This window comes from Lathyrus oleraceus, chromosome 2, assembly GCF_024323335.1.
Source record: "Lathyrus oleraceus cultivar Zhongwan6 chromosome 2, CAAS_Psat_ZW6_1.0, whole genome shotgun sequence".
Lineage (NCBI taxonomy): Eukaryota > Viridiplantae > Streptophyta > Magnoliopsida > Fabales > Fabaceae > Lathyrus > Lathyrus oleraceus.
Window position 1 is genome coordinate 327,459,406 of NC_066580.1, and position 13,496 is coordinate 327,472,901.

A 13,496-nucleotide genomic window follows, 5' to 3' on the forward strand; every position below is an offset into this window, starting at 1 on the left:
TTACTTGGAGACACTCTTCATCTCTTTTCTTTTTTACTGATTGAGTGTTCGATAGCAACACAAACATTCGATTAGCAGCCATGGTGGTTTTGAAAATCAATACCTTTATGTGGTGATAAATCTGGAACATATTTGACCGCATCAGTACAACCAAACCCCTTTCCTGCAGTTGCCCAACACTGAGAAGATTATTCTTCAACCCCGGTACATAATACACATGCCGTACAAGATGATTCACTCCTTTTACAGTCAATCGAACACTTCCCTTTCTAACAATATTCATGCTTGCATAATTCCCCAATCTTACCACCTTGTTGAACCCCTTTTCTAAATCACAGAAGAGAGATGAATCACCATACATGTGATTGCTACATCCAGAGTCAATAAATTATACGTCGTCTCGATCACCTCCAAGCGTATCAGTATACGATATTAGCATCATCACTTACGATTCATACAAATTTGCATAATTTGCTTGGCACTCATATTGAAAGTGTCCAAGCCTATGACACTTATAACACTCAATTGTATCTTTTCTCCAGTTTGGGCGACCCTTGCCTCTACCTTGTCCTCGGCCTCCCCTGAAAGCATATTTTCCTCGTCCTCTTCCACCATATCCCTCTTCATGAGTCACTTTCAAAGCATGTTTTTCTCCTCCATCTCCTTTGAATTTTTTCTCATGAACGAGTAGAGAACTTTGCAAGACATCCACAGAGAGTTGATCTATGTCATTGGGTTCCTCAATTGAACAAACAATGTAATTCCATTTATCAGTTAGTGTTCTCAAAATCTTCTCAACGATGTTGACATCACTCACAATCGCTTGCACCGGAATTCATGGATTTCGCATCATCGCGTTTGTGCATTCTAATTGGAGCATCACGTTTTTGGAATCATCATGTTCTCAGAGTTCCTCATCGCGTTCTTCACAATGTCTTCATCATATCATATTGCACTTCGGATTGGGTTCGTTAATGGCGTTCATGAATAGCATTGTGTTTTCACCATTCCGGTGTCATATTTTGGAATTCTCAACAGTGTCGTGCTCATGGTTCATCATTGCGTACTGTATGTGGATGGTGTTCAAGGATAAGCATCACGTTCTTTCTTCGCACTTGATTCATCAGTTCATGGCATCGAAAATTCAACAAAAAAAAAACTAATTAATCACGGATTGAAGCAAAACTCACCATTCGACGCGGCGGAAAAAACAGGTATGAATCTTTCTCTTCCTTGCTCTGCTTCTATTCTGACGTATGCCCCATATTCGGTTTCTTCGTGCTTATGAGATTGTTTGTGTTTTTTTGCTTTTATGAATGTCTAGGATGTGTGTGTGATGATGCTTCTGTTTGCTGCGTATGTGATATACGTGTCTTGATGAATGCTTTTTGCTGCTTCTGTTTGATGCTTCCTTTTTGATGAATGAGTGAAGAAATAATTTGTGTATATGTGATGAAACAATGGAAATTTTGGATGATTTTTTCTATGTAATTGATTGGATAAAGATGATTGAAAAAAGTGGTTTTTGGATTTTCTGACTTTATGAGTGCATAAAGTTATATATAGTATATGAAATTTGTTATGAAATCCAAATGAAATTCATCTCAAATTCAAGACTTAGGGCCCGTTTGCTTTGACTTTTTTTAAAAACGATTTTTATAGTGTTACATATTTTAGTGTAAAAAAAATTTACAAAGAAACTTTTCATAAAAGCTTCAAATAAAAATTTGGTTTGAATAGTTATTCTTAAAATGTTATTTTAGGTATTTCATCATTTTATCGAAACTTTTTTTGGATATCAAATTTTTAAAAAATCACTTAATTTTGAAGTTATTTCAAATAGCTTTTCATAAAAATCATTTTTAAGATACAACTTTTTGAAAAAAATATGATTTTTACTATGTTTTGATCTTCAATAACATATATTTATGTTATAGAATGAATAATTTAATCTTTTAATTTATAAAAACTAAATTTAGAAAAACCTTTAATATTTTGAAAAATATTTTTGTAAAATCCATTTGATTATTATGGGAGAAAACTTGACTATCATTTGATTTGAATTATTCTAAAGTATATGAATATAGGTGAATACGATGAGGAACTGGGTCATTCTTCCCGTACCCAAAGATATTCAGAATGAGTATAGGAACTCTCCACTCTCACCCCTTTTCTATTGCTTAAGGCCCATGGTACACAACTTGAGTCATGATTGACAAGTGTTGAGACACCTTTGTTGTGCTTAAACTATAATCCAGTTTGTCTGCAATGTGAAGTCCTTATACTAATTTGAAGTCTTGAACTCTTGATCTTGAATCTTGAGGTCTTGAGCTCTTGAGATCTAGTACCGCTTGAACACGGGGGACTTGCCCTATCAAGTGATCAGTGGTATTTTGATCACTTGAATAAGCTTGGGGGATTAAGCACGATATAAAGAATTTGGTTGATCTTTCATCAACACAACCAATGGTAAAAGACCAGTTGAACTATGTACACAATAATCCTAATGAATGATCAGTCAAACTAAATCTGATGATTCTAAGCAAAACCCTGAACTATGGGAACATGCAATGGCTGAGGTATAATCAATCATCTATCAAAATTCACATGAGAACCAAATTATTAAAATGATCAATGAAGTCTAAACAAACCCTAAGCTAAGAGAGCATGTGAAATCAGGAGTTCATAGATCCTAGGGGCAAAATGGTCAATATATACAAAATTTGATTAGATGGAATTAGTAATCAAGATTATTTAGAATTAATTATAATCAACTAATTAATTAAAAACAATATATGATGAAAAATTAGGCTAAGTTTAAATAACTTAAACCTAAAATTTCTAATGATTTCAATTAATCATAATTATCATATTAAATCAAAAGTATCAAATTAATCTAATTAAGAAAATAATCACAATTATTTATATTCCTATTATGATTATCCTAATAATTTCACATGATAGAAAAAAATTATGACTAATCTAACATTAATATGCAAAAACAAATAATGAAACTTAAATCTTAAATTAAATAAAACCGATTAATTGAACTAAATTAAATTAATTAAAATCAAATAATATGAATATGCAGGAAGGGTGCAGGCTCATGTGGTGGTGCAATGAAACCAAAACTGTTTGGGCCTTAGGCCCAAACCGGGTTCACAACCACACGAACCAGGGGAAAACGTACAAGCTGAGCTGAAGCCAAAATCTCTTACGCAAAAAAGTTGCAAACACAAACCTATCAAACACCAAGCTGGAGAAAACATGATTCGCATCTTCGATTTCAGCATGATCGCGCTTCATCACAATTCATCGTTGTTGGGGGTATTTTTTCTATAGAACATTGAACATTGTGGGACTTCTTTTCTAGAGCAACACCTTTGTGAGAGAGACACCACATATTCACCTAAAACATTAAGGTGATAGGTGGGTGGGTTCTCTAACTTATAAATGTTCAAGTCTCCACATTTTCAACCAATGTGAGACTATTAACCACACTACTCACACTTGATACATTCTCAACACTCCCCCTCAAGTGTGAGTCCATAATGCTCCCTCTCAAATGAAATCTCTTCTTGCTTCCACAAACTCTTATACCGCACATAACGTTTCTTATTCACCATACTGGCGCTGTTGACACTCTTCAACAGAAGGTTTCTTATTCACCATACTGGCCCCGTTGACACTCTTCAACGAAACGTTTCTTATTCACCACAATGGTGCCGTTTGACTTTCGATACAAGTAAGTCGGTCTCTTTCTGAAACCAAAGGCTCGTGATACCATTCGTTTCACAATATTCTTTGAACTCATTTGATGTGTAATCACCCCCACAGTCTATTCTGAGACATTTAATGGGCAAACCAGTTTCTTGTTCGACAAGAGCTTTAAATAACTTAAAGTAAGTGAATGTATCTGACTTAAGAGCAAGAAAATACACACATGCCTTCCTACTATAGTCATCAATGAAGCAAATAAAATACCTCTTGCTGCCCTTTGAAACTACAGATATTGGGCCGCAAATATCAGCGTGAACGAGCTCCAACTTTGATGATGCTCTCCATGTACTTTTCTTTGGGATTACATCTCTATGGCGTTTCCCTTTTAAACAATCTCTACACGTAATCTCAATCTCGGGAAAACTTGGCAAGCCTCTCATCATGCTCTTTGTTTGCAAAGTCTTCAATCCTTTATAGCTGAGATGATCGAATCTTCGATGCCATAAATGAGCCATGTCTTGAGTGATTACTTGGAGACACTCTTCATCTCTTTCCTTTTTGACTGATTGAGTGTTCGATAGCAACACAAACATTCGATTAGCAGCCATGGTGGTTTTGAAAATCAATACCTTTATGTGGTGATAAATCTGGAACATATTTGACCGCATCAGTACAACCAAACCCCTTTCTTGCAGTTGCCCAACACTGAGAAGATTATTCTTCAACCCCGGTACATAATACACATGCCGTACAAGATGATTCACTCCTTTTACAGTCAATCGAACACTTCCCTTTCTAACAATATTCATGCTTGCATAATTCCCCAATCTTACCACCTTGTTGAACCCCTTTTCTAAATCACAGAAGAGAAATGAATCACCATACATGTGATTGCTACATCCAGAGTCAATAAATCATACGTCGTCTCGATCACCTCCAAGCGTATCAGTATACGCTATTAGCACCATCTCTTACGATTCATCCAAATTTGCATAATTTGCTTGGCACTCATATTGAAAGTGTCCAAGCCTATGACACTTATAACACTCAATTGTATCTTTTCTCCAGTTTGGGCGACCCTTGCCTCTACCTTGTCCTCGGCCTCCCCTGAAAGCATATTTTCCTCGTCCTCTTCCACCATATCCCTCTTCATGAGTCACTTTCAAAGCATGTTTTTCTCCTCCATCTCCTTTGAATTTTTTCTCATGAACGAGTAGAGAACTTTGCAAGACATCCACAGAGAGTTGATCTATGTCATTGGCTTCCTCAATGGAACAAACAATGTAATTCCATTTATCAGTTAGTGTTCTCAAAATCTTCTCAACGATGTTGACATCACTCACAATCGCTTGCACCAGAATTCATGGATTCCGCATCATCACGTTTGTGCATTCTAATTGGAGCATCACATTTTTGGAATCATCATGTTCTCAGAGTTCCTCATCGCGTTCTTCACAATGTCTTCATCATATCATATTGCACTTCGGATTGAGTTTGTTAATGGCGTTCATGAATAGCATTGTGTTTTCACCATTCCGGTGTCGTATTTTGGAATTCTCAACAGTGTCGTGCTCATGGTTCATCATTGCGTACGTGTATGTGGATGGTGTTCAAGGATAAGCATCACGTTCTTTCTTCGCACTTGATTCATCAGTTCATGGCATCGAAAATTCAACACAAAAAAATTAATTAATCACGGATTGAAGCAAAACTCACCATTCGACGCGGCGGAAAAAACAGGTAAGAATTTTTCTCTTCCTTGCTCTGCTTCTATTCTGACGTATGCCCCCATATTCGGTTTCTTCGTGCTTATGAGATTGTTTGTGTTTTTTTGCTTTTATGAATGTGTAGGATGTGTGTGTGATGATGCTTCTGTTTGCTGCGTATGTGATATACGTGTCTTGATGAATGCTTTTTGCTGCTTCTGTTTGATGCTTCCTTTTTGATGAATGAGTGAAGAAATAATTTGTGTATATGTGATGAAACAATGGAAATTTTGGATGATTTTTTCTATGTAATTGATTGGATAAAGATGATTGAAAAAAGTGGTTTTTGGATTTTCTGACTTTATGAGTGCATAAAGTTATATATAGTATATGAAATTTGTTATGAAATCCAAATGAAATTCATCTCAAATTCAAGACTTAGGGCCCGTTTGCTTTGACTTTTTTTAAAAACGATTTTTATAGTGTTACATATTTTAGTGTAAAAAAAATTTACAAAGAAACTTTTCATAAAAGCTTCAAATAAAAATTTGGTTTGAATAGTTATTCTTAAAATGTTATTTTAGGTATTTCATCATTTTATCGAAACTTTTTTTGGATATCAAATTTTTAAAAAATCACTTAATTTTGAAGTTATTTCAAATAGCTTTTCATAAAAATCATTTTTAAGATACAACTTTTTGAAAAAAATATGATTTTTACTATGTTATAGAATCAATAATTTAATCTTTTAATTTATAAAAACTAAATTTAGAAAAAAATTTAATATTTTGAAAAATATTTTTGTAAAATTCATTTTCAAAAATACAAAAAAAAAATTCATTTTTTTAAAGCTAAAACAAACTGGCCCTTAGGTACAAATGCAATGTTTAGTTATAGATTCAGATGAAATGAAATTAATTGAGTTTTGAATTTGAATTTAGTTCAATTTGGTTTCTATTTGATTTTTACACTTACAGTGGAAATGAAACAATTGTTGTGAACGGATTTTGTTTCAAATTGCTCACTTGTTTGAATTGTCATTAATTAGTTTGGTTAATTGGATCAAAAAAGTGATTTTGTAAATTGATCTTTTTTACCGGGTATGTTAATATGCTTGCTTGTGTTGGAAAAAGTTTGAGGGAATGCTTGGTACGACATTTTAGGCTTGAACAAATTTGGATTTGGAATGGATTGCATATGGAAGGTTTGGCTTAGAATGAAGTTTGCTTTCATATGGAATGTTGGATATTTTTTATTTAAGTTTGAATGAATGTGTGTAGAAATTTGGGCATGAATGTAATTTGAAATTTGTAATGTATGGTTACAACATGACTTGGTTTGAATGAAATGTGTAGTTTGAAATTGAATGGAATTTGAATGTAATTTTGAATTGAATTTGAAATTGTATTGAAATGTAAGTGGTTGGCTAATTTGATTTTGAATGAAACTTGAAATTTTGAAAAGGAAGGTTATGATAAAAATGAAATTGTCCATTTGAAATGTGAGGTTGGAAAGTTTAATGATCATGGTTTATAAGGTAAAAATGACTTAATAAAAGAAATGGCTCAAAAACATGGCATATGGACTAGGTTCAAAAGTTGGTCTAGTTGGTCCGCTTGGTGGTCCGTGACCTAGTACGTGACCTGGTATGACCAAGAAATGGAAATGGTCATGGACCTGGTTCCTTGGTCCAAATGACGGCCTGACCAACAAATGGACCTGGTCATGGACCTGATTTTTTGGTCCAAATGACGGTCTGACCAAGAAACAGACCGAGAAACAGACCAAGTCCCTTAAGCAAGAAAAAACCAACGAAACAAGGATTTTAAAGATGAAACATGGAAGAATAAATGGAAATAGGTTTTATGGGTCAAGAAAAAGTCACTTAACTTCGGTCAACTGGTTGACAAAAAAGTCAATTGTTGACCAAAAGTCAACTATAACAAATTTGGCCAAAAATGCAACTTTCGTATGAATATGGATAATCTGTAAGGAAGTGAATGAAAATATGAATGAGAATGACAATTAGATGGATTGTATGAATTACAATGAATAAAAAAATGACTGTGGACCGATGATCTTGACAACACCATATGAATGGATTCAAAGACCATGAATTAAAGCTTGAAAACACCATATGTATAGATGCAGGTTAGGTGATAAGGTGTATGACAATATGATCAACCAATGAGCTAGAGTTTCAGTCAAATACAAGGTCAAAAGTCAAATCACCAGGGCATCCAAGTACCAAACATTCATGATTAGGGTTTCAGGACCAAGGCAATGCTTAAGAGTTAATCACAAGATCCCAGAGGAACAAAGCTAAGCACTAGGATTTTGATGTCATGATGAATGTTAAAATGTCTCCTTGAACCAAAGATCAAGGAATTAAGGCTTTCCCCTGACGATGGACAAATGTCAAAAACCTCAAGCAAAACCAATTTTTTGTTATTCACAAGCTTTAAATCTATGTTGTTTATAAGAAGGTGTTAATATGAATGCATGATGCACATGAAGGAATGCAGATGAATCTTAATTCATAGGTTGGATGAAAAATGAGAAGGGGAGGGCAAATTTTGGGGTATGACAGTGACCCAGTTAGGTGAAACAACACCTACGTCCGGGGGGAACTCTACCCAAGAAAGGAAATTCACTACTTTGGATTAGTACAATTAGTCTTATAGGAACATGAATCCCATAATGTTCAATTCCTCTTCATAATCCTAGTGACTTCTATTTAGGACTCCTCCTAAATATGAGAACCCCTATCGCTTTCTCTCAATCACTAATCCCAAATGATGAACTTCAATAACAACGATATTTAATATTGAATTTACAACTCAACTAAGACAAACCAATAACTATGTCAAGTGACTAAAGAAATAGTATGGTGTACACTTAACACAAAACACTTTATTCTCAAGCTTATATAACTAGTATATTGGAACAAAGTTTTACAACTCAACTAAAAAACTAAACTCTATGCCTTAAGATATGAATGGAGGCGCTAGAGTGGTGCACAAAAATACCACAAACAAAGATTCAAAAGATAAACTATAACACAAGGATTCTTCCAAACATGCACGCCTTAAATAAGAGGTTTGAGTCTCCTTAAATAGAAATGCAATTTTGAGCTTTTCTTATTTGAATATCTAATTTGATTTCGTCCAAAATTATAGTTGAATCTGTTGGATTTGATTTTCTCCACAAAAATCTCCAACAAAATACATGATTTGTTTTTAAATCTCCATTTAAAATTGTTTTGATCTTCAACAGTTGTCAAACAAATCACATAAACGCATTGCTAAAATATAACAACAAATCTGATTGAATCTCAAACATAATTTTTCTCTAAAAATGAAATAATATTGGCCTATTGAACCAAGGTCAGATGTTGCACACATGTTGGAACATAGTGTTCCACATGTGTCCCTTCTTCACCATAACTCCAATAACATCTGTCTATTCATAGAGACCAGATGTTGCAACACATCCTTATTCCCAAAAACTACAATAACATATGTCTATTGACAGAGACCAAAAGTTGCAGCACACATGCTAGAACATCGTGTTACACATGTGTCTCTTCTGCACCAGAAACAGTTTGAACATATTGCATGTTGTTTTGTATAATGCAACCAATCCAAAAAGAACACCATATTCCTCCTTTATTTACTTTGTTCGACTTGGAAGAAGGAGTTTGGTTTGATTTGTTGAAGAAGATGAAGAAGGTTCTATGTTCGCTAGGGCTTAAAAAGTTTAGGAGAAAAACAAAAGTAAAATAGAGCTAACATATTAATTTTTTAAAATAAGGACGCTATTAGTTTTCCTCTCGATTGAAATTTAGAGATGAGGGAATATCTGATTTAAATTTTAATAAATAAATAGAATAAAATAAGGGCGACATTTTAAAATAAATAAAAACATAAAACATTGTTGTTGAGGAATTAAAGTGTGTCCCTTAGGGACTTTTCCCTCGATTTTCAACCCAGTTGAGGAAATAAACAACTTCTATTGCATAAAAAAATGTTGAACGATAAGAAATATTAGATACAATTTATTACCCTTGAACATTTTCTTTTTGAGATGAAATATCTTTTACGTATGATTATGAATAGATTTTTCAATATTGTCAACCACAACAAACAATAAATTATTGAATGTTTGTTTTGATAACGACATTGAGAAATTATTCCTAAAAAAGACTACAACAATATGAAAAACAAAGACAACAAAACAACACTAATAACGATAGAAGCAACAACAAAATCAACAACAAGAGCAACACAAAATAAAGTTTGGTTTATGGAAGAAGTATGAATATATAGATAAAAAAATGAAGTTTAGAGGTAGAGAAAGATGAATTAGGTATAAGACAAGAGTAAGTACATGTTATTTTATATATAAAATTATGGTAACCTTTCCCCTCTGTTTTACCAAGCAAACGAGAGAAAAGTTATATATTTTTGGATGTTAAAATAAGAATTGAATGTGTCATTACAATTATAAATAAAATACTAAAATTTAGTTGATTAGACTCAAAGTTTGTTCTTAAGAATATGTTTGAATTGATGAAATATGAGAAAGTGAAAATGAATGAAATAGAATGGAGCGGTGAAATCATATTTTTCTTATGTTGTTTGAATATTTTATAATTGTTTGAATATTTATGGAACATTCCATTGTTTGAAAAATCAATGGAATGGAATAATTATAATTTTGTTATTCCATTTCTGTCCTTATTTACAAAACATTAATACTATATAATGTTAATTATAATTTTGTTATTCCATTTCTGTCCTTATTTACAAAACATTAATACTATATAATGTTAATTATAATTTTGTTATTCCATTTCTGTCCTTATTTACAAAACATTAATACTATATAATGTTAATTATTAAAATAATTAGAATTTTAAATTTTATACTTTATAGTTTATATAAACTATCTTCAACCTTCACTTTCAATTATTAGCATAGAATGACACTACTAACTCCAATCTAAATTAACGTTATTCATTTTATTTAAGTTAGTTAACATCATCTCTTAAAATACTGTTTTCAAGAGTTAAAATAATTTTTAAATTATATTTATCTTGGTGTGTTTCATGGATGATCTAGGTGTGTGACTTTAATATAATTGACGTTGTAATATTATTCAGATGTATAACATATAATGAAAAAAGAAAGAACAGCTAACGAGTAAGTGACTTTAGGATGATTCATATTGTAATATTATTTAAAGGTATATATATAAAGAAGAGAAAAAAAAAGCCAAAAATTGTCCAGACAATAACATTTTTACACAACAATCATTAATTAATAAAATAAAAATTAGTTATTAGGAGAAAAAAATTAGAGATAGTAAAAAAATATATATAAAAATTAAATATATAAATTTATGATATAGAAAAAAGTTTCATGACATGAATAGTGATTTTAAAAAAATATGAATAATTTGATAATTTAAAATTTGTGAATTTTGATTTCATTTCATACATCTTAAATTGAAGGGATAAAAAGGTAGAGATGATGATGGAATTTCATTTGTCACATTTCATCAATTTCCTACTGTTTTTCTTCGACCTCAAAAAATAACTGATATTTTTTATTTTAAATTTAAATTAAAATGCTTGATGCAAGTGTTTTTATTTCGGTTTGTGATTTAATTGAGATAAATTTTTGTGTTACGTTGATTTACTTCTACCATTATTATTTTTAACAATTAATTTATCATTTTTAAATAAAAATTAGATAAACTCATTAAAAAGTGTGATGGTTCAATATAGAAATATTATAAAATATATAAATTCTAAAATCAGATTTGTAGAATAAAGATGTAATATATTATGCATTTTGACTTTAATTTAAAAATATTTTAATATCAACTATTGATAAATTAATGCAAAATATTATATTTAATATTTTATTCATAAGTGAATTTTCATTGACAATTCTTTTCGAAATTAAGCGTTCAATAGTACATCGCACAATATATATATATATATATATATATATATATATATATATATATATATATATATATATATATATATATATATAATGGTAAAATAATATATTAGCAGTAATAAACACCAAAAGATACATGGTAGATAGTCACAAAACACGAGGAGTGTAAGATAACTATCGGAAAAACAAAAAAAAATATATAAAAAAAGAGTGACAACATCAAAAGAACCCAACCTATATAGTTGATCAAGGGAGTCAAATTCGTTATCAACGGATCAAATCCAAACAAAAGATCAACTAAGACTATATTTCAAGACTTAAATATAGCTTATTTATATGATATTAAATGGTCTCCGAGACATGAACAAACATTAAACATTAAGGTAAATTAGAAAGGAAAACAAAGAGTATAAGCACCAACACTTCCACCATATTTATAATCCAACCTACAAATTTCCATTGATTTTACAACCCAACTGCAATTTCTGCAATCCTTATAATCCCTTCCTTCTGAATACAAATCAAACCATTTGAGGTTGGAACCATCCCATTTAAAGCTACAATAATACTTGCTCGATTTACCAATAAATCGTGGCCTGAAAACAAACGTGTATTTCTCATTAGGGTGAATTGTGTGCTCACCAAGATCTTCACCTTTTCTTTCGTAGCAATGAAGGGTTAAGTCTTTGCTATTAAGTAACCAGTTGATGGCTTCTACATGCACTTTATGGGGAAGAATCCCTGCCTCAGTTACACTTACTAGCAATAAAACAAGTGATATAGGAACAACAATTGTTATCAATATTGCTGACATGATGCATCTATTTTAAGTCTATTGTTATATCTTCACCTCAATTTATAGTCCACAAGATGGTAAACCGCGCGTTGCGGGAGGTTTTAACATTTTTTATTTATTTAAATATTGTAATTATTAATATTTTATTATTTTCATAAAATATAAAGATATTTAATTTATATAATTATTTCGTATATATTTTATATAGAATGGTATTAAGGTAACTTCAAATTTTTATTTATATAAAAAAGAAACTATAAAATTATGTCGACATTATTCAAAATTTCTTTTGTTGGATTAAAATATATTAATTGTTTTGAATTTTGTGCTATTGTTTTTAGTTTAAGTAAAAAATGTATTTGTAGGTATCGGAAATATTTCATGTTATCGAGAAAGTGTATATTGTGTATTTAATTTATATATTAAATTTTATAATTTAAAAACTTAAAAATAATTCAAGTTAGTTTAAAAAGTTCAACAACTAATAAGATGATTTGCTATTAAAAAGTTTAATCACATGATTATTACTTTTTAAATATTTAGAAACCAAAATATTTCTATTTCATGATTTTTTATTTTACTAATTTGTAAATAAGGTTCAAATTAGTTACGAAAATTGATCAATTAAAAAAATTATCGTAGTTATTAAAATTTATTAGAATTTTATATATTTAATATTATTTTTTGTTAGCCATCAATTTTTTATTTTTACTTTTTAATGATCGATTTATTTTTATGCTAAATAATTTTTAATTTAATAAAATAGTATAGTTATTATATTTTCAGGTATTAGATTCTAGAAAGAAGAAAAAAGAAAAAGAAGAAGTAGGATAGTTATTAACATTATTATTTTAGGTCTAAAGTAAAAAGATTGAATTATATAAGAATGAGAATTGTGTTTATTTTTGATTAACTCTTCCGAGATATATAATAAGCTTTTTATAATATATTTGGAATAAAAATAAAAGTGTAATTGTATTTTATTAATTCATAAATAAAATTTAAATTAGTTATAAAAATTGATTAACTAATAAAATTATTGTAATTATTAAATTTTGTAAGAACTTTAAATATTTTTTTTAGTCATCAGTTTTTTATTTTTAGGTTCGAGTGATGGGTTCTTTTTGTGAAATTTTATAATTTAATAAAATAGTCTAGTTATTATATTTTTTTTATATTAAATTCTATAATAAAAAGAATAGTTATTAACAAAATTATTATTAACTCTGATAGACATTTAATAATAATATTTTTGTAATGTATGTTTTTAGAATAGAAGTTAAAATATAATTGTGTAAATTT

General features: G+C 30.3%; 1 protein-coding gene across 1 annotated transcript; it reads right to left on the reverse strand.

Annotated features, from left to right (window-relative positions):
- Window positions 1-11,786: 11,786 nt before the first annotated feature.
- Window positions 11,787-12,212, reverse strand: LOC127123072 (S-protein homolog 5). The gene has a single exon (XM_051053332.1). The coding sequence runs from the start codon at window positions 12,210-12,212 to the stop codon at window positions 11,787-11,789; it is 426 nt and encodes a 141-aa protein (XP_050909289.1).
- Between the last annotated feature and the right edge of the window lie 1,284 nt (window positions 12,213-13,496).

Bases quoted from the DNA above. Each gene is read 5' to 3' on its own strand.
- LOC127123072 (XM_051053332.1), bottom strand. From the start codon at position 12,212: ATGTCAGCAATATTGATAACAATTGTTGTTCCTATATCACTTGTTTTA.